Source organism: Physcomitrium patens, chromosome 6 (assembly GCF_059467195.1).
Source record: "Physcomitrium patens ecotype Gransden chromosome 6, ASM5946719v1, whole genome shotgun sequence".
Taxonomy (NCBI): Eukaryota; Viridiplantae; Streptophyta; class Bryopsida; order Funariales; family Funariaceae; genus Physcomitrium; species Physcomitrium patens.
Genome location: NC_143415.1, coordinates 16414779 through 16435956, shown reverse-complemented (window position 1 = coordinate 16435956; position 21178 = coordinate 16414779). Strand labels below are relative to the sequence as shown.

The 21178-nt window shown below is 26.8% G+C and overlaps 1 protein-coding gene across 4 annotated transcripts; it reads right to left on the bottom strand.

The window, feature by feature from the left end:
- Positions 1-376: 376 nt before the first annotated feature.
- On the bottom strand, positions 377-2995 carry LOC112283652 (uncharacterized). Of its 4 annotated transcripts, none has more exons than XM_090251424.1 (6): positions 2962-2995; positions 2599-2828; positions 2363-2447; positions 1922-2076; positions 1165-1808; positions 377-700 (listed from the first exon to the last, which is right to left on the bottom strand). In XM_090251424.1, exons 2-5 carry the CDS (start codon positions 2806-2808, stop codon positions 1167-1169), a joined length of 1092 nt encoding a protein of 363 aa, XP_090107550.1. In that variant the 5' UTR covers positions 2809-2828; positions 2962-2995; the 3' UTR covers positions 377-700; positions 1165-1166. The 4 variants fall into 4 exon arrangements, with proteins under 4 accessions (XP_090107550.1, XP_073390958.1, XP_073390959.1 ...); XM_073534857.2 differs by having other exon boundaries at positions 1218-1808; XM_073534858.2 differs by having other exon boundaries at positions 2599-2995.
- Between the last annotated feature and the right edge of the window lie 18183 nt (positions 2996-21178).

Here is a 21178-nt window from a genome sequence, read left to right as displayed (position 1 = left end):
AGAAGCATGACACCAATAACTTATGGAATACGTAAGGACGTTGCAATTTTTGCTGTTGCAGGGAAATAATATCATTTGGTTTGATTGTTGATGCTCCTCGCTCAGTGTGCAAACCGTTCTACGAACTGTTGTACTTTGTTTTTATTTTTATTTTTATTTTTGTTTTCTTTTTTGCGAACCAATTCTAGTTTCGGGGACTTGGATCCCCAAACATTTCACACGACGAATGCAGAGTGGGCGTGAGCCGGTGTCCCGAAAGCTATATCGATCGGCAACGAAAGTCTTCTCAGAGGAAATTATTGCAGCTCATCACAGCCAGACTTATTGTAGTAACAGCAGCAGTAGTCGTGGTATACGTTAGAAATGAGACGGTAAGGAAGATAAAGCAAGTCAGTTCGCTCATGTTCATATACAATAATGAAGGTCCTTTGGATTGAGATTGTGAAGTCTCAGTTTCTGTCACGGACTGCAGAAATTTCCCCTATTACCTACCAAAGAGAGTCTTTGCCAACCATGCTAAGTCTTTTCTGAAAGGGCTGAAGCTCTCCGTGGTCGTCTCTTGTTGTTGTTGTTGTCGTCCTTCTTCTGAAATAGACTCCTGCTGCTGCTGCTGCTGCTTCTTTCTTGTGAGCTGCTCCTCTGTGGTGGCAGTTTCGGCACGGCTGGTCGTCGCTGCTGCAGTTCTATTGTTCCTTACGGGCTGTCATCACAAACAGAATAGTGATGAATCTACGTGAAGATAGTAAAATGCACATAAAAAAGAAAGGCGACAAACTCAGTTTTAAGACTCAGTACTGGCTTGTACATTGGGAGAAAAAGAACTGGCAGTGGTTTTTATCATGGCTCCACTAGGCGACTTCCCACGGGCAGTGGTTAGTGGGACACGGACCTTGACATTGGAAAAGGACTTCAGATAGTAGTCAGATAATGTAAGTGAAAACGACATGGGAATCAATGTAGACAAAACCAGTCTGCGGATGGTGAAAAACGAGTGTCACCATGCGGGAACCGATTAAGAACTTCAAATACAATCGCTGCTACTATGTATAATCAGGTAAAGTGTTTAAAAAAATAAATTATATTTTCCTAAGCACGGTTGATTTTACAACACGGCTATGCGAGAAGTGCATTGCAGTAATTCCCACATCATCAAGCATGGATCACCTCTATGCATCATTGGAGGTCGTCTTTTGCGTCTTTGTGCTCGTCCCTCTCACCTCCTTGGCAGGTGGTGCAGCGGGTTTGGAAGGTGGTGCAGCGGGTTTGGAAGGTGGTGCAGCAGGTTTGGAAGGTGGTGCAGCAAATTTGGAAGGAGGTGCAGCGGACTCAGCAGGAGGTGCAGCGGACTCAGCAGGTGGTGCAGCGGATTTAGCAGGCTCGGCAGTGGCAGCGAGAGCCGCGTCGACAACAGGAATTTCAACACCAGTAGAAGCACCTTCCTTTTTGTCTGCCACTCCGTTTGTCTTGCCATTGGAAGAGACAGAGTCCACAGTCCCTTCTACTGCTTTTGCTGCCGTCAATCCGGCGTTGAGGGCACCTGCAGCAGCAGAGGCTACCACATCCGCCACTGCATCAGCTGGACTACTTGCTTCGATATCATCACTCACTGGTTCCTCACCAGCAGGTTGAGCATCAACGTCATCTATGGACTCCGGTTGTGGCTCCTCCCACGGTTCAGAGAGCAAAAGTGGTCCTGCTCCAGCTACCGTTTCCAGAACGCCGTTTGATCCAGGTTGCCATTCCACCGTTTCTTCTTGATCGGACACCAGAATGTATTTATATTCGATCTTCTTACCTTCAGGCACATCCTGTCATCGAAACGAGCCCATAGCCACAGATATGAATTGGCGTGTAAACACAAGGGTTTCATGATTTTGTTGTGATGATTCTGAAGCAGTCATAAAGAAAAGGATGTCCTTACCAAATCAGCAGTCCACAGATGACCTTCAGACCAATTCAAAGGTACAGCCGCACTTGGGTCCCAGTTACCGAATTGAGGATCGCTACCAACAACTTTGAATTGCTGTCCGAAGTGGCACTCTCGTTGAAGCTCGAATTTCACTTTCACTGTAGGACCTGAGGAACACAGAAACCGGTTATCAAGTCCAAAACTCTTGTGCATTTTGTTTCTCAAACAAGGACACAACCATCCGTTGATCTCGTTAGAAATAGTACGGACAGAATTCCTACATAGAATTTCCTACCAGATTAAATGACGCTATACGTGAGTTACCCAGACTTGAACAAAAAATTTGCCCAAGATGCATGGCCACTCTCGGATTTTTAGCTTCCAATTGAACTCGAATACATAATCTATCAGAGATTTAAAGGGGCCTTCACAATTTTCGCATTCTGAGATTACCTTCAAAATCCGGTTCTCCAGCACTGGTATGCTCTACTTGCAGGGGCTCTTGAATAACAGGTGTTGTCTCCGCAACTAGGTCATCCTACATGAAAAGAGGCACGCAAGGATCAGGCAACCTGTTATATATAAAACCCTTAATCGTTAAGTACATTTGGATGGTGACCTAAGCAGAGTGGATTGGGGCAGCAATTTCCACGACTAACTTAAAGAGTTGAAAGGCAGAAGCTTACAACCTCGGGTAGAGCTGATGCTCTGAAAAATCGTTTTGGCGCCGCCTTAACCAAAGGTACTTTCAGCCCTACCACCCTCGAAAACACTCCAGCTTGGGTACTCAGACTGGCTTGCGGTCTTTTCCCTCTGAAAATCCTCTCTGGATCGACCACATGGCCTTCATGCAAGCACACAACACGAAATGGCTTGACGATTGCTGCCATGGCCACCATCCTTGCTTCCTCCTCCCGGCCTGACGATCAACAGTCTTAAAAATCCCCACAGGGCTTAAGAGTGACAAAACTTACAAAATCGTAGTGGAGGAGGCGGCTGACTAGATTGTCGATCAATACCTGCCTGGCTCAAAGTTCCCTCCGCCCACTTACCTCGAGTTTGTCAGTCCAAACAAAACTCAACTTGACCTCCAAAACTAGCTCTCCGTAGATCCACTGCCCTCAACTAAGGCTGCCGCAAAATCGAGATCCGGAAGACTCAACGAAGAATCTGTGCTAAAATCGGCTACGCACAAGGCTCCACTTGTCCCAGATAGATTTTTCAAGAAATATGAACTATATTAAACTCTGGGAACGGATGGATGGTGAAAAAGCATCCCAAAAGATGCACGGAGGCATTGCCATGGAACTGTCGTTTGCATGGATGAACTTCTCCAAATATCTGTTTTCGGCCAGGGCTTTAGAGTTTGAGTTTGGACCGGTAAATCTGGTTTTGCAATCCAGACGTATATCAATGCTGTCTAGGTTAAACAAGCTTGCTTCTCTGTCAGCAGTGTTGTGCGATAAGTATCCCTGAATTCAACTATGGTTGGCACGGATTTATCAAAATCCTTGATCTTGATTCATGAAACGAGTGATCTATGTGTCCATCGTTTCAATGTCGCACATGCAGTCTCATGGAATGATTAAAAGGTGGAAGGTCACTTTGAAAAATAAAGAACACCAACAACCCTCCTTCCCGTGTTGCTTGCTGTTCACATCCAGAACCGGAGATCAGTTTAGCTTTGCGGTCTGAAGAATCAGAATTCTGCGGCCTTGCTTCTGCAAACACCTCAAGTTACACGTGATCCCATATTATTTCTTTTGGCGAATGATGCATAAAATCATGATTTCTCCTGAATTACTCAGCTGTTGCACCGAATCTAACACTCGTTAAAGGAGCTACCAAAGAAAGAGACATATCACCACAGCTATGGCAATACTTTCTACACAAGCTTTATCATATGCCGTGTTCGAAGTGCAGATGTCGTGCACAGCAAAAGCACAATCACATTCTCAATTTCAATGATCATTGGATTCATACTTTTCATTGGAAGCATGAAAATTGCCCAGTGAACTGCATCGAAACTGTGGCTCTTGCTCCACGTTTACAAGAGTGGATTTCCACATGCTCAAATCGTAACAGCTGATTCCTTCGTAGACCTCCATGACAATTAGCGGAGGTTGAATCCAATATCCTTGTACTGAAACAAAGGTCAAAATTCGCAACATAATCGTTACTTGCTTCAATAAGTGAGATCACGAGCTGACGAATTCATTGAAACTTATTCTTGCAGTTTGGTTTGACAGTTTCCATGGTTTCGTTCATTTATTACGACACTACAACTAAAGTCGTAGTGAAGGCATCTTCTCCAATCTCCACGTGCGCCGTACTTCAAATTTCGATATGAGTGTGAGTCGCACCTTGAGCAGAACCCTTTCATGCCCAAAATTTCTTTTGAATTCTTAGCTAAAAAGATGTGGTTCGGTTTGACTTAAATAGAATTAGAGACCATGTGCAAAGAGTGCTAGATTGGAAGGTATGAGGAAGTGAGAGGATAAGGAAGTGACTAAGCAAAGAAGGGATACTATATATATATATATATATATATATATAGAGTTATGCATGATATTAATGTAGTCATGTTACTTATTTTATTGATTGAGACAATATTATTTATACAATGTCATGTAGTAATATAGCCATTAGGTGAAAGAAAAAAGGAAATATTTTAGTGTAGAAGAGCTTAGTAGAAAGATATAGTAGAAAAACAATGATAAATAATAGGAAGATAGTAAAAACTTTAGTCTTAATGCTGCCTTTTTGTAGAAGAGACTTCTATTTATTTTGTAGGAGCATAAACAAGCAATATCAAAGTAAATGACATAAGTAGTTAATATAGACATGTTTAAAAGAAGATTAAGAATAGGTTTTTAGCAAAAATTACCATAAAATATAAAGAATTGATATGCAGAGAGAACTAGTTGTGAACCAAGGTTGAAATCAGACCCCAAGGTAAAAAACAACATACACCTATAGCAACTCCAAGGTTCTTTGGTCATTTTGAGGGTAGGATTTGAAAGCAGACTTATGAAAAGATTTTGGAGAGTTGATTTTATGTGTTTTGAAGGTATATTGAGATTTTGAAAGCTTTTCAAAGTGAAAGATGTATTTAGTGGATTTGGATTTTAAGAAATAAAAAGAAGTTTTATAAATTTGATGATTTTATGAATTTTATAGCTTATTTATAAGAAAATATTTTTTTAATTTATTATTGTGCTTGTTGTAAATATGTGCTAGAAATTTAATATCAATTAAGTAGTTAGATTGAAGGTAATGAGAGTTTTTGTAGATTATGGTCTTAGATAATTAAAATTTAGGATCATTGAGGATTTTTGATTAAAGGAAAAATTAGAAACAAAAATTTAGACTTAAATACCTACATACTAAGAAATTTTGGAGCAATTGAATTATTCAACATGGAAAAATCTTTATTGGAAGATCAACATTCAAGTTGGAAAAAAAAAAGCATCCAATATCCAAGAGGTTTTGGAAGCTTTTCTTTCAATTGCTAAGTTTGACTCTTTTCAAAATTTGTATGATTATAAATTGCTTAAGGATTAAAATCGAAGTGAAATTTTAGTCAAGATTTAAAATAAAAAAAAACTAATCAATATTTATTGAGGTTTCAAAACAACTATAGTAATTAATTAAGATTTATTTAAGATTTTCTTGGATTTGTTTAAGATTTAGTTAAGATTTAGGATTTGATTAAGATTTGACTAAGATTTAATTAAGATTTTATTAGGATTTAATTAGGACTTGATTAAAATTTGGTCTAAGATTTAATTAAGATTTTATTAGGATTTAATTAGGACTTGATTAAAATTTGGTCTAAGATTAAGATTTAGGATTTGATTAAGGTTTTATTAGGATTTTATTAGAATTTGATCTAAAATTTTATTAGGTTTTAATTAGGATTTGATTTAGAATTAGAATTTAAGATTTTATTAGGAATTATTAAGATTTGATTAGGATTTATTTAGGATTTTTTAAAGATTTAATTAATATTTGGTATAGAATTTAGATTTAAGATTTTATTAGAATTTATTAGAATTTATTAGAATTTATGAAAATTTATTTAGAATTTTTTTAGGATTGATTTAATATTTTATTAGGATTTGATTAAGATTTGATTAAGATTTATTATGATTTGTTTGAGATTGGTTTAGTATTTCATTAGGATTTAATTAGGATTTATTTAAGATTTGTTGAAGATTACATAAGAATTTTTTTAGGATTCAATTAGGATTTTTATTTTTAATATTTTTTTAAAAATATTTTGATATTATTTTAGGATTTTTTTATTATATCTTTTCTTTTGAGATTAATTTTTGATTTTTTTATATTTTTATTTTAAGTTCTTTAAGACTTCTTTTTGGATTTAATTAAAGATTAATTAGTATTATTTTAATTTAATTAGAGTTTGTTTAGGATTCTATTAGAATTCTTAGGATCTTCTTCTTGTAAGTTCTATTTTACCTTCTACAATAAGGTGCTTGGTACATTTTCAAGCAAACTTTGCAAAACACAACAATGGTTTTGTAATCTATGTTATATAAACTTAATTTAGTGATTAAGTTTAGTTCATTATTTAATCCTATAGAAATAGAATTAATATTAGTTCATCCAACACTTCCCTTTATCATGGACCTATTTCTTTTTTCTTTTTTTTTTATTAGTCCCATCATAGTTTTATAGATACTATTGTTAATTTAATACAAAGAGAAGAATTTCAATGTCGTACTCACTTCCCAATTCTTCAATGGAGGTGGATCTCTTATTGTTGTTGTTGTTGTTGTTATTGTATATATATATATATATATATATATATAATTCTTATTTTTGGTAATATAATGCTCATATTTTTTTTATTGTTTTAGAATACTATTAGGATTTTGGATTTGATTATGTTTGCACCTTTGCAATTTGGAAGTTCATATGTTGATAATTCTTCAAATTCTGCTTCTTCTTATTTAGAGATTTATAACTTTGCTTTAGAGTCCTTTAATATTCTAGATGCCGCAAAAAAAATTAGGTTTTTACAATTTTAGTTCTTTTTTTGTCAATTTGTCTAAGCTTCACTCTTTTGTTTGTATTTTTCAAGCTCAATTCTTTTTTTTGTTGTTCCTCTAATATTGATTGGTTTTACTTTTGTTGCTACTACTTCAATAATTCTATACAATGTCTATCCTTCATTGACAATTAAGGTGACCAAGTCAAAGATTGTTCTTCTTTTTACTTGTTATCAATTACAGTTAACAAGAAATTGAGAGCCAAAGCTATTGAAAATAATTTGATTGAAGAGGTGGTGGTGGAATTAAGGGCAAAGACTAGTTTTTTAAGCAAATTATTTATGAAGGCAAGTGAAACTATAATTTGGTCTAAATTAGTTTTGAATGCAAAAGATGTAAGTAATTTATACTAGCTATTGTTTTTTTCTATAAGTTGTTTGTAGAGCTTAGAAGAAATGGATAGAAAATCAAGATTTATAAGATGCCTATGATAAAAAAGAGTATGAGAGAGGATTAGTAGTTGTTTGTAGATTTTGATGGATTGTCTTTTGAATAGTACTACAAGATTGTGTATAAAGAAGAAATAAAAGTATTATAGGATCTATATTAGAAATTAAGAAAAAATAATTTTGAAAATGGAGTTTAGATAGTTTACATTTTGTACTTCTTGTGTGGAGGCTCTACTATATTCTTGTAGTCATGTAAATTGATACAATGTCAATTTTTTTTTGAATAAGCCTTGACAAAAATACTTTGTAAATAAATCAATGAGTTCTTCCATTAATGATACATACTTGAGTTGAATGTCTTTTGTGCCGATTTTTTTTTGTATAATAAAAAATTACTGCAATTTATTTTATATGTAGTGTAATTTGTGAATTTGTTGCCATCTTCATAGAAGATTCATTATCATAGTTGATTACCATTGATTTGGTTATCTTTATGCCTAGATTGTGATGAAGCATCCCTAGTCCAAAGGATTTGTAAGATGTTGTAGACATTTTTATATATTTAGCTTCAAAGAAAGATAGCACAATTAAATGTTATTTTTCTGATAGCCATGTGTTTGGACTCTTTCTTAGGAAAAAAATAAATCATGTTGTCAATTTCACTCCTTCCAAGTCCTATATTTAATTACTATCTATAGATCATAAGATATTTTGTGCTAAATTCTTTTTATATAAAATCATGTCCTCTTAAGTTCCTTTGATGTATCTTAATATTTGTCTTATTGCTTGTATATGTGGTACTTGTGGTTATAACATCAAGCGGTTGTTTCTGCCAATAAAAAAAACTTATGTTGAAGCAAGTGTAACAAAGATGGAGTATTTTTTTCACTAACAATTTATATTCTATAGAATCAAAAAAAAATTATTCATATCAATAATAAACTTTAACTTCTCTACTATTAGTATTTAGACTAAAATTAAGTCTTGTAATTCAAAGAGCAATAAGGTTTGCCAAGTCTAGTCACATTGGATGAAGAATATGCTATTATGTATTTAAATAGATTCAACTTTAAGATATAAGGTTACTTGTCTTTTATTCAATTTTGATATTTTGAATTTTGATTCAAGCTAATGTATGAATCATGCAATCAACTTATTATAAATCCTTATGAAGAATAGATATCTTCACATAAAGGTGGAATAATTTCTAGTCATGTTGAGTAGTTATAGCTATGAAAAGACAAATTGTAGTTCATTTAACAACCAAAGCAAATATATCTTTAGAATCTATTCTTTCTTTTTGCTTAAAATCACAAGCTAATAGTCTTATTTTTTAGTTTTTTTTTATATTTTTTTTTGTTGATATTAGTACCTTACTTATTAGAAATTCTATTAATTCCTATATATTAGTTTTAAAAATAAAAATTATTTCTTCTTCCATGGCATATTTCCATGAAAATTGATAAGTTGCTTCTTTAAAGATTGTTGATTAATAATGTAGGTCTAAACTGCCTACAAAATGATTTGTAAGCAATGGTGAGAATTTGAATAGCCTACCTAAACTTATTTTATACCTTTCTTCTATTGTTAAAAGAATTGATTTTTTTTTACTTGAAATGGATCAAGAAGTTCTTATAAGTTTGAAAATAAGGTGTAATTGTTGAATGTATTCAAAGTGGGTCTTTTTTCTATATAGTCAAGAATTGAGTGGTATATCATGAAATCTGATCTTAGGAGTTATTATCGTATAGGCTCTTCAACATAGTAAGGATCGTCACTTTTGATTATTGATTGTAAAGTAGGTGATAAAATCCGAGTTGATGTTGTAGAATATTGTTGTTGTTTCATAGTCATTTTTAAAATGGTTGGCTCTTTGTCTTTATTGTTTTTATTTTCTGTAAGAAAATATTCAAAAAGTGAGAATAAAATTGCTAAATTGAAAGTGGTTTCAATGTAATCAAATTTGTAGAATTTTGACTCATCAAATATATCCTTGGTTAATGTTATTTTATAGTTTAGAGTTTTGTAAATTCTAAATTCTTTTATTTCTTCATCAGGGCCTAGATAAGTTTTAAGTTTAGATCTAGTTTTTAATTTTTTTTTCTTTGATTTATTCCTATGTGCATGTACAAGAAGCAATCAAAGACATGAAGTTGGAAAAATTTGAATTTTAAAAAGTTTTATTTTTTTATTTTTTTATTTTTGTCTCTCCAAGATTTGCTAATAAAAGAGTAGTTAATGAGAGAAACATCCATTTGTGCTACTATAGTCTAAAGATATTTTGATAATTTTTTATATATAAATATATTATTGATGTTATTTATGATAGATATATATATATATATATTTTTAGGCTACACTATTTTGGTGTGGTATATGAATATTGATTAGTTGTCTAGTGACGTTTTTTGTGAGTAAATAATCAATAAATTATTTGGATAAAAATTCTTTCTCAAAATCTAAGCATATTATTTAGATTTAATAGAATGTATGTTTTTCAATCATAATCTTGAATTACAAGAATCTACTAAATATTTGGTCTTTTGTTGAAAAAATACATCTATGTTTTTAGGAAGTAGTCATCTATGAGCATCATGAAGTGGTTTGAGCTTCCTAAAGAAGTGATCAAAATTTTTCTATATAAATCTTTGTAGATTTGTTTAAGTGGTTTGGTGGCCCAATAAATGGTTTATTCAGGTATGTTCTTCCTAGGTTGTTTTGTACATATGTAGATATGACAAATGATTTTTCTTGGTTTTAATCTTGGTGTTTCTTTAGCTAAAGGTTTGTAGCTAAGATTAAATAGTCTTAAATAGCTAATAAGATTATATAATATTAAAGATATGATACTTTGTTGTATATAATGGTATGAGATTATTCTCTTATGAAGTTGACAATGGTAATATTCAAGACTAATTTTAGGCTACTAAGTACTTCAATATTCTATATGAAATGTTTAGATATTCTAGAGTCAAAGAATCATATTCTATCTTTAAAGGCTTTCAAGCACTAAAATATTACTAAAGCTTAATTAATATCCTTGTAACTTCATATGAGATTAGCTTTAGATGGACGAAGAATCTTTCTATTATATGTTATGATATCTTAGTTTTTTTTTTCAAATATGTTTGCTCCATAGTATCTTTTCATTGAATTTGGCATATCTTATTGTAATTGCTTTTACATTGATGCCATACAAAATCTTCCAATGTATTTTATTTTGATTTTTTATATTTATAATATACTACTATTTTCTTGAAATAGATTATTTAATATGCATCTCTGATCAAATTGTGAAGATATTCTAAGATGTTGATTGTTATAGCTTCTTATTGAATATGTTTGAGTTATTAAATGTGGAGAAGTATATTTTTAATCTACCAAAGTTGTCTCCTTTGAATTAATTTTGATTAACAATAGATCAAATTTGCATCACCAAAGCTTTGTTATTTTTTAACAAAATACACAACTTTGCATTCATTTCTTCTATTTGTAGCATGTTTGTTAGTTCATTTAGGACAAATATTGTCTTTTTAATTTTAAAATATTAATAAATAAATTAATTAATTAAGAAGGTAAATAATTCAATATTATATATACTATAACTATCATTTTGTGAGTCTCTTATATCTTTAAATTCTAAAATAATACTATAAATTGACAAAATAAAGAATAAAATATCTTAATTTTTATGCATCTTAATAGCTTTTTAATTTTTTAGCACTACTATTGTATCTTAAATAGTATTTATTTGAAATATTTTCTATAAATTTATCCAAGTGAGTTTAAAATCATTTGTATTTTTGATATGTAATAATATCTTATAAGTAAAAAAAAAAACATAGATAGGATATTGTCTTGGTCCTTCTTTCATATTGAAAGTTCCATTTAGCTACTATAAAAATCAAATTAGTAAAATCAATTGCTCTTTTGTTTTACAGATTCTCAAATGATAAGATCATCTTGTATATAGATGGTGTTTATATTACATTCTATAGATTATCTCTCTAAAATATACTTTATATTAAATGTTGCTATTCCTTATAATTGTGATTATTAAAAAGATTTTTTTTCCTACTTTGTAGTCAAGTAAACCTATCATTTTGAGCTAGTGTTATTTGAATAATTCTTATAAATGATATTTCAAAATATTTTGAAGGAAATTGTGGATTAGATATGAAAAAAGTGAAAAAAATTAGAAAAATCTATGATTGTGTAATTTAAGAGGAAAGAAAATAAGGAGAAAGAATGAGTAAAAAAAGATGTGATAAATCAATTCAATATAAGCTTACTTTGATACCATGAAGAAGTGAGAGGATAAATAAGTGACATTACAAAAAAATAACACAATATATATAGAAAAGTTCTTTATAATATAAATATAGTCACACTAATTTATTCATTGATAGGGTACTATTTACACTATTTTATAGTTGTAATTGTATAAATTTAATTTGATAATTAGGTTTAAATTTTTATGTAATTATATAGAAATAAAGTCAAAAATAGTTCATCCAATAAGGTCTACCAATACCATTGGTTGCTCATCTATGGGCAAAAAACACACTAATAACCATTTTGACTTTTCTACTATCTCAATAATGACATAATAAAAAAAATTATAGATTATTTTGTAATGTGATTATTTCATTGACTATTTTTATTTGGTGTAAGAAGTATAGAGTCAACTACAAAGTAAGAATTTGACTTCGATTCAAAGCCAACTTTTGCAAGCTCTTTCCAAAATAAGTGAGCATAAACTACTAATAGTTGATTGTCTAATAGTGCTTGCAGAGGCTTGCCTACATTTGACAAGTAATATCTTTTTGATTGGTGTTAATTCTAACTCTTATTTAGTTAACACCTTTTCCTAATCATCATACTTAGAATTAGATCTAAATGGATTTTGAGGCAAGTATGAAGTAGTATAAGATTAGAATTATGTATTAAAATATAAAATAATACTTTAAAATTTTAAAAAATAACTAGATTTTTTAGGTTGAAAAATATAGAATAATATTGAAAGTAAGTAGCTAATATGATTAGGTGTGTGATTAGGTGTGTGATAAGGTGTAGAAATAATTTTTTTAATTATAAAGAATATATTAAAATTATTATAATTCTAAAAATATCAATTATATTGAAGAAATAAATCAGCATTATAAAGACAAATTCAATATAATTAGATCGTAACTAACAACCAATAGAAGATATTTTTAAATATTTTAGAAAATTAGAAATTAAGAAAAAAATCTTAATGATTTAAAAAGACTTTTAAAAGTTTGATATTACAATAAAAAAATATTATTTTAATAGAAAAAAATTAATATTATAAAATTTGGTCTTTAAAAAAAAGAACTTTTGAATTAAAATAATAGATAAAATAATTAATATAGATAGGAAGATCCTTTGGAAGAAGAAATTTTATAATCAAGACTAATAATTTTGAAATTGCAAGAAACTTAGATTTTAAAACTACACAAACTTTAAATAAAAAATTAAATATTTAAAAAATAAAATATAAATATAAACCTATTTATTATTATATATAAATTTAATTGAGAAGTATTTCATCTTATATTATTTTAATAAAACTTTGTAAAAAATTAAAAATAATTAATAAATTATTAATCATTAAATTTTAGATAAGGTTAAAAAAACATATAAAAAACTTTAACATGAATTGAAGGTATAATATAATATTAAATATTATCAAAATTTTATGATCTTTCATAATGACATCTATCCATAGAATTTCATATGTAATAAATAGTATCTATCTATAAATTATACATGTGTAAGTTTTTTTTTTTTTTTTTTTTTTTTTTTTTACTAAAAATATTATTATAGATATAGATGAAAACCATATCATAAATAAGGATGAGATCCATATTATATGCATAGGTGAGAATCAAATCATAGACATAACTGAGAATGAAGTTATGGATGTAGATGAGAACCATGATATGAATTTGGATGAAAATCATATCATAAGAATTGAAAAAAATCATTTCATTGACATATCACAAAGTTTAAAAAGCACATGCAAATCCATCTACTTTTAATCAAATCAATACTAGTTGATGAGAAAAAATTAGTTTGGTCTAATTTTATTTTCTTATTTGATTTTTTTGTTGATCTTGTCTTAAATTTTACCTAGATTTTTTTCATTAATGTTATCCTATTTATAAAAACTTTATTATAAAAATATTTTATAAAAATTTCTTATAATACACATTCATAAATAATAATTAAAAAAATTATTAAAATCTATCAAGATAAAAATTAAAATAATAGGATTTAAAGATCTTAAATAAAGCTGAAATTTACTTAAGTTTTTAAGTTAGTTGAAAAATAGTTCTTTCCAAAATAATTGCCAAAATTTAAGAAAAGAAAGTTAGAAAAAAACAAGATAAAAGAAACAAATATTTGATGGCTTGTAATCCAAATATCTTTTAGGACTTTTAGTTTGGACATTGGTACTAAATATGTATCTTAGTCAAATTTCCAAATATTTCTTTGATAAACATATAGTTTAACCTTTGATACTAAGAAGTATTTATTAATCTCAAATTTAGATATTTTACTTGACAGTCTTTAATCAAGACTTTGATACATAGAAGCATTGATCATTTGAAAGTTTATTAAGTCAAGTTCTAATAGAAAAGCTCTTTAAAGAACTAAATTAAGTTAGTAGTCATTGTCACGGACATACTCATGTAAGCCAATAATTACATATATAAATAAGTAGAAGTAAGTAAAAGTAGATAAAAGTAAGTTAATTCTATACTATTTGATATGGAAGCTTCCTAGAAGCTTCATAGACGGTGCTTTGACTTTATTGGTGTCTTTAATTGACTTTTTGGATTAAAAACGTGGTCAACAAGTTGGCCATGTGCCACACATGTTGTTACCTTGAAGACCAAGCTAATAATGTGGCCCACACATAGAAAAACTTGGCTTGTAAGTCAAGGCATGTGTCCTACAAAGTCAATACTTATTGGAGGTCCTATACAACATCGCCACGTAGCCCCTAGTTAGATAGTATATATAAAGATAAGAGTGAAGCCTTCTTCACTCTTATCAACTCCTTTCTTGCTTCCAGTCTAGTTTCAAGGATCTCTAGTTTTCTTGTCTTTTGGCAATAGCCATTCCAGTTTCTCTTTCAATATACATACTTATTTATTTATATTTTGTTACCTTTTTTTGAGTAAAGGCTCACTTGTTTGAATTACTTTTTCATCGACGTCTTGTCCTTGACAATCAACTCTAAAAAAACTTAATTGCATTGAAAGTTGTAGTTATTATAAAATATAATAACTAAATTTAATAAATATTAAACCTTTTAAAAAAATAATTGAAGCATAATCAACTTCAAGAAGTACTTAAATATGTTGAACTTTGACTTAATATTATCTTCAAAAAATCTCAATAATATAGTATTTTATCAAGTAAAAAAAATCAACAAAATCTCAATTTGAAATAACTTCATACTAATAATGATTAGAAGCCAAGTTAAAGCAAAAAATTACCTTGTTAGTATGGAAAAATAATAAAAGAAAAAAAATGATGATAAATTGAATCAAATTATAATCAATCCATAAAAAACACAAGACTTTAAGAAACTTTTAATTACCAAATAACAATAGAGAATATTTTTTAATTTTTTTAGTATATTTATTGTATTTCGAATAAATTACAATACATAGCTATTTACTTGAATATATATTTTATTGTATTAATCTAATTCTTCTACACAAGGATTTGGTTCTTTAATTGGATTAAAAATATATGACTTCTTGGAAGTTCTTATTCAAACTTAATTTATTTTTATTTAGTCTTTACTGGTCTAGATTTCTTTATATATTTAAATACTCAAGTCTAATTTTTTCTATTGTCCAAACTCTATTGGTCTATGTTTCTTTACGATATAGATTTTATTAGTTTGATTTTGTTTATTATATTGACCATATCAATCCATATCTAATGCATAGTAAATCAAGTCAATTAATAATCAATATGTTTCTTCAACCAATAAGAATATTTTATATAAAAGTGAAAAAATCATTCTATTATTTAATCATTGTTAAGTAATTTATAATTACCTTTAAATAATACATTTTAAATGCCATCACATATACTATCCATCTTCAATATTATCACTAAGCAACAAAGTCTTTTCTAAGATTATAGTATCAAATATATGATGTCTTGTTATCTATTTAAAAAAAGGCATTTTAAAAAAAAGATATTCATAACAAACCTCACATCAACTAAGTTAAAAAAAATTAAGTGTTTTATATAATAATTCTGAAAATAATATTTCTTAAAATTAATCTATTAGAATTTGGTTTTTTATGTTACAAAGAAATTTTATAAGTTAATTCTAAACCTTTTTTTTTCTTAAATTATACCATTTTATTGTCAATAATTAGTTCTTTCTTTAATAAATATTATTAATAAAAATTAATAAAAAAATTTAGTCTATTTGAAAGATTCTCATATTTAGCAATATTATATCCATGCCAATTAAATTATACCATTTTATTGTCAATAATTAGTTCTTATTTTAATAAATATTATTAATAAATATTAATAACAAAATTTAATCTATTTGAAAGATTCTCATATTTAGTAATATTATATCCATGCCAATGTACAAGTGATTATAATTCATTTGAACATTGCCTTAAGTTCAAGACTCTTTTAATTTTTAGCTCTAGGTTTTTATCTATATCTATTAAAAGTAATAGAAATAATTTTTCTTATTATATTAATTATAGTGTTAGATTTAATAAGAGACTTGTAGGTATAAGATAAATATTTATTATGTAAAGTTTTTATAATTCAATTAATCTTAATATTAGCCTAAAATAACCATATCTTATTAATTTTTCAAATTAATTTTTTTCTTTAAAATAAATTTATATTAGTTTAATCATTTTTGATATTTTTTATTTGTATCTTCATTATTAAATAAAGTTTTCCAATTCTTTGTAATAAATCATCAAATGCTATATTCTTATCTTTTAAATAATAAATGATAATAAATTATAGATAGAAATAAGAATTAACAAGAAAATAAAGTTTTTATCAGTAGAAAAATGTACTATATTATAATATAAAAAAATTATTAACAAAAAGAAAGTTATCTAATTTTCTTTTTAATGGTTCATGGTATATTGAAAATATTACTTCAATACTTCATTCATATATTCTACTTTTCTGTAAAGTTGAAGATTATAAAATAAATATATTTTTATATTCATCTTTAATATATTAAAAAGTGTCTTCCAAAACCTTAATACAAATTAGCAGCCTTGATTGAATATAATATCACTTAGAAGTCTATAATATCTATAAATATAATTTTAAAATATCTTATAGTATTATTATTATTTACAATATAAAAATATACTATTTTTAGTTAAATAATCTATAATTATAAATATAGAAGCATAGAAATTAGATATGAGAAGATTAATAAGAAAGATTATTAAACCAAATGATTAAGGCTACTTTGAAATATGTAGGATTTAAAAATATCTGTAGGCTTGATATTTAAGAATAATTGATTTAGAATACATGTTGAAAGACGAAGTAAATATTTTAATATCATTCTTTATTTAAGGACACTAAAAATTTCTTAAAATAAGTACAATATTTTTTATTATGTCCAAAGTATTATGCATTTAGAAAGTTTTATTTTGCTTGAAGTGCACCTAAGTGTGTTTGATCTTCAAAATATATAAATTTCATTTTAAATAAAGAATATTATCTATGAAATCAAATTTTTTAAAATTATTATGGCGGTTATTTTAAATAAATCATGAATAAATAATTATGTTAGTGCAACTGAACAAACTTCATCTAAAAAGATAGTACCAAAGATTAATTGCTCATAGTCATAGTTTCTTTGGTTTTAAAAATATAGTATTATGTTGTAACATGACTATAAGATGAAAGAGTAGATAGAAAACAATATGCATATGTGAATATATATATATATATATATATATATATATATATATTAATATTGTGATATAAAGATTTAATTGAAAAATTAGTCGACATATTATTTTTTAATATAAATATTTTGATGTTTTATGTTACTCTTATTATAAAAAAAATTAAAATATCTTTATTTATTTTTTAGAATCATATATGAAATACGATATAGTAAATAAGATATAAAACCAAAAATAATACCTTCGAGTAAAAAAATTACTATAGAAAAGATTAGATTGATATCTAACGATGATCTAATGTGAAATAAAATCAAAATCGAATCTAAAGCAAAAAAACAAGAATCTATTGTAATATCAATTTTTTTGAAAGATAAAAAAGTGGCATTTGAAAGAGAAATTTTAAATAGTTCTAAGAGTGTTAGATGTATGTAGATTGGATTTAATATGACTTTAATAGATTTAATCAAAGTTAAATTTTATAATTTTATAATACTATTATTAATAATTAAATAAGATGTAAGATTTTAGCTATATTTTTAAACTTGTACTACATTAGTGGTTAAATTTTGGTAGATTGATTAATATATTATTTTTGAATTTTTATTAAATTTCAGTATACTTTTTTGGTTATTATAAAAGTTATTAAAATTCAATTACAAAAGAATAATTGTAATTAATAGTTTAAAGATAAATAAGAATATAGGTCTTTTATAAAAATCTAGAATTTAGATTGATATATAAAACTTATATTCATAAATAACTTAAAGTATAAGATTGATGCTGAGCTTAAAAATTTACTAACATCAAACAAAAAAAACTTATGGCTAGAAGTATGACATTGAAATTGGATGGAATTATCCAATATTTAAATAAATTGATATTATTTTTAATTATTTTATTGGATCTAATTTAAAATTTACTATTTTATTTTTTTAAAAAATCTAATGGCAAATAAATTCAAAGATCAATCTTGATTTTTAATTTTTAGAAATTTTTAAAAATTTATTTGATATTTAATAGATTTTTTTTAGGATTTGATAAAATTTAATTTAAATATATTTAATAATTTACTTAGAATTTATTAAAACTATATTATAGGATGTTTAGAATTACTTAAGTTTTAAATTTAGAATTGATAGAATTTAGAATTGAATTTATTTTGTAATTCTAACAAGATCTAGATTATCAAGATGGATGTTTCTAAATATCTCATTTTTATTTTTTGATTTAAAAATAAAATACTAGATTTAAGATAAATTTCTTCTATAATCAAATTTTGAAGGTGATATTCATCTCTCAACTCAAATTACAAGATGGCCTCAATTAAGAGTTGTTTATAATAAGTGGTATGAAGTAGAAGTTGCAAAAAAGAAGAACAAAAAAGGAACAATACCAACTAAGTGAAACAAGTGTAATCAAGTAATTGTACACTACAAAATTAGTCACAATCTATTTATTGGATTTTTATCTATTAAAAAATAAAAAATAAAAAATATATTTTTAGATAGATAATTTTTTATCTTTTAAATAATATATAAAACATGTAAATCCAAATTATTATGAATATTTTATTATAGATTTTAAATAAAACATAAATAATAAAAAATTAAGTGAATAACTTTTATCTCAAGAATAATTTACTTAAGAGATCAAAAGTTTAAGCCTTACTAAAGTGTAAGTCATCAAATTGACTTATCAATTATTTTGGAACAAAAGAATGCATGTAGAGTGCCAAAATTACAATTTTTAGGTGAAGATGTGCTTAGAAGATGTTAAATGAAGGAAAATAGTATTAATAGAGAAGAATTAGAGTCTTAGTAAGTCTTAGAGGTAATTATTTTAGTTGATTTAGTATTTTTTATTTATTATTGAGTATTGAAGAATATTTACTAAGGTCAATATTTATATTGACCTTCTATCTATACATATTATTTATAAGAAAAAAATGTAAATGTTAGTTAGTAGTTAAAAGAAGCATGAAAAAGAACCTCGTATCTTTTTAGTTAGTTATATAGAAGGTAGGATTTATAGTAGATTCAAATTAATTTTATTACTATAAAAACCATCAAGATAGAAAATTATATTCTTAAATTTATATTATTATTATAGAGACATTATAGGAATTTTAGAATTTATTTAGAATTAATATAAAAAATTTAGGAATTTTTAGAATAATTTTCAAGACTTTGGTAAAAATAAGTTTTACCACCTTGGGAGCCATTATAAAGGAATGAAGCAAGATTCGAAGGCCATAAAACGTCCTTAGGCTATTAAGGTGTTTTTAAACACCATGGTGAAGTCATAAAAGCAAAAAGAAGAGTTTTACTAGTAGAAAATAGGAGGACCAGTAGCTAGTCTAGTCCTTGTAGAAAAGGAGGTTTACAAGTCTCATACGGATTGTAGCATCTTGGGTTTAGGTAGGAAGATAAGACTAAGACCTCAAGGCCTCTTTAGACAATGAATATACACTACTTGTGAGCCTTGGTGAGGCTCGAACTCCTGATCTCTTAAGCAAGTTATCCTTGAGATAAAAATTATTTACTTAACTTTTCATTTATTTACTTGTTATTTTTCAAACCTTCATAACTTATTCATAATAAATCGGATTTACATATTTTTTACACCATTAAAAAGAATTTTTTCACTAAAAATAGATATTTTATTTTTATATTTTTACTTTTTACTAGATAAAAACTATGTAAAAAGAATGTGACTAATTATATAGTATACAATTGCTTGATTGCACTTGTTTCACTTATTTTGTATTTTGCTTCTTTTATTCTTGTTCTTGCTACTTTCACTTCACACCACCTATTACAACTAACTCTTAATTTAGGCCATCTTGTAATTGGATTAAGGAGTGAATTTTACAATCACACAAAGCTCACAAGTAGTATATATGAGTTGTTAAGAGAGGCTTTAAGGCCTTAGTCTTATCCTCCTAATTCTATTTAAGGTGCTACAAGCTATATGAGACTTGTGCACCTTCCTTTCTATAAGGATTAAAGTAGCTGGAGGTCCTCTTATTTCCTATAAGTGAAACTTATAATTTTATATTTTTGACTTTATTAAAATATTAAAAAATATTCAAATAGCCTAAAAACCTTACATGACCTTCAAATCTTGTTCCATTTTTTCATAATGGCTCCCAAAGTGGTACAACTCAATTTTACCAAAGTTTTAAATTTTTTTCTAAATTTTTAAAAATAATTCTAAATAAATTCTAAATAAATCTTAAAAAATATTATAATATTTTTATAATTCTAATATCTATTTAAAAATAATAAAAAATCTAAAATAATTATCCTTAAGACTTGATAAAACTTTATTTTTATAAATTTTCTTCTAATAAGACTTTTATAATTTATAAATACTTCTAAATTCTAATAATTACTTAAATAATCAAAAAGACCCTCTAACCTTAATATTTGTATAATGAAATAACTTAAAAATATATTTTTAATCAATTTATCAATTAAGATACATTGATAGAACTCAACCAAATGCCTAGAATAAATTCTTAAGTTATAATTTACATAATACAATAGATTTTTTTTTTCTGATTTTATATAATTTTTTTCTTTTAGTATAAGATAAGAGCTTTTAAACAAGATATTTAATAAGCCTTATTTTTTTTTTTAAAAATATAATATTAAATACAAATTATAACAAAGAAGTATTCTTATATACTTAGTAATAATTTAAGACTAGTATTAATATAAATTAATTAATATTATAGTCATTAATATAAAATTATATAAAATAAAAATTAATTTTATAAATAAAAATATTATTTTAAAAATAAATTTGCAATAGAAAAAATTCTTTTTTATAAAT

Bases quoted from the DNA above. Each gene is read 5' to 3' on its own strand.
- LOC112283652 (XM_073534856.2), bottom strand. From the start codon at position 2,808: ATGGTGGCCATGGCAGCAATCGTCAAGCCATTTCGTGTTGTGTGCTTG. The intron at 2,448-2,598 runs GTTGTAAGCTTC...CTTTTCATGTAG, and splicing joins GAGCATCAGCTCTACCCGAG to GATGACCTAGTTGCGGAGAC. The intron at 701-1,217 runs GTGAGAGGGACG...TTGTGATGACAG, and splicing joins CTGCACCACCTGCCAAGGAG to CCCGTAAGGAACAATAGAAC.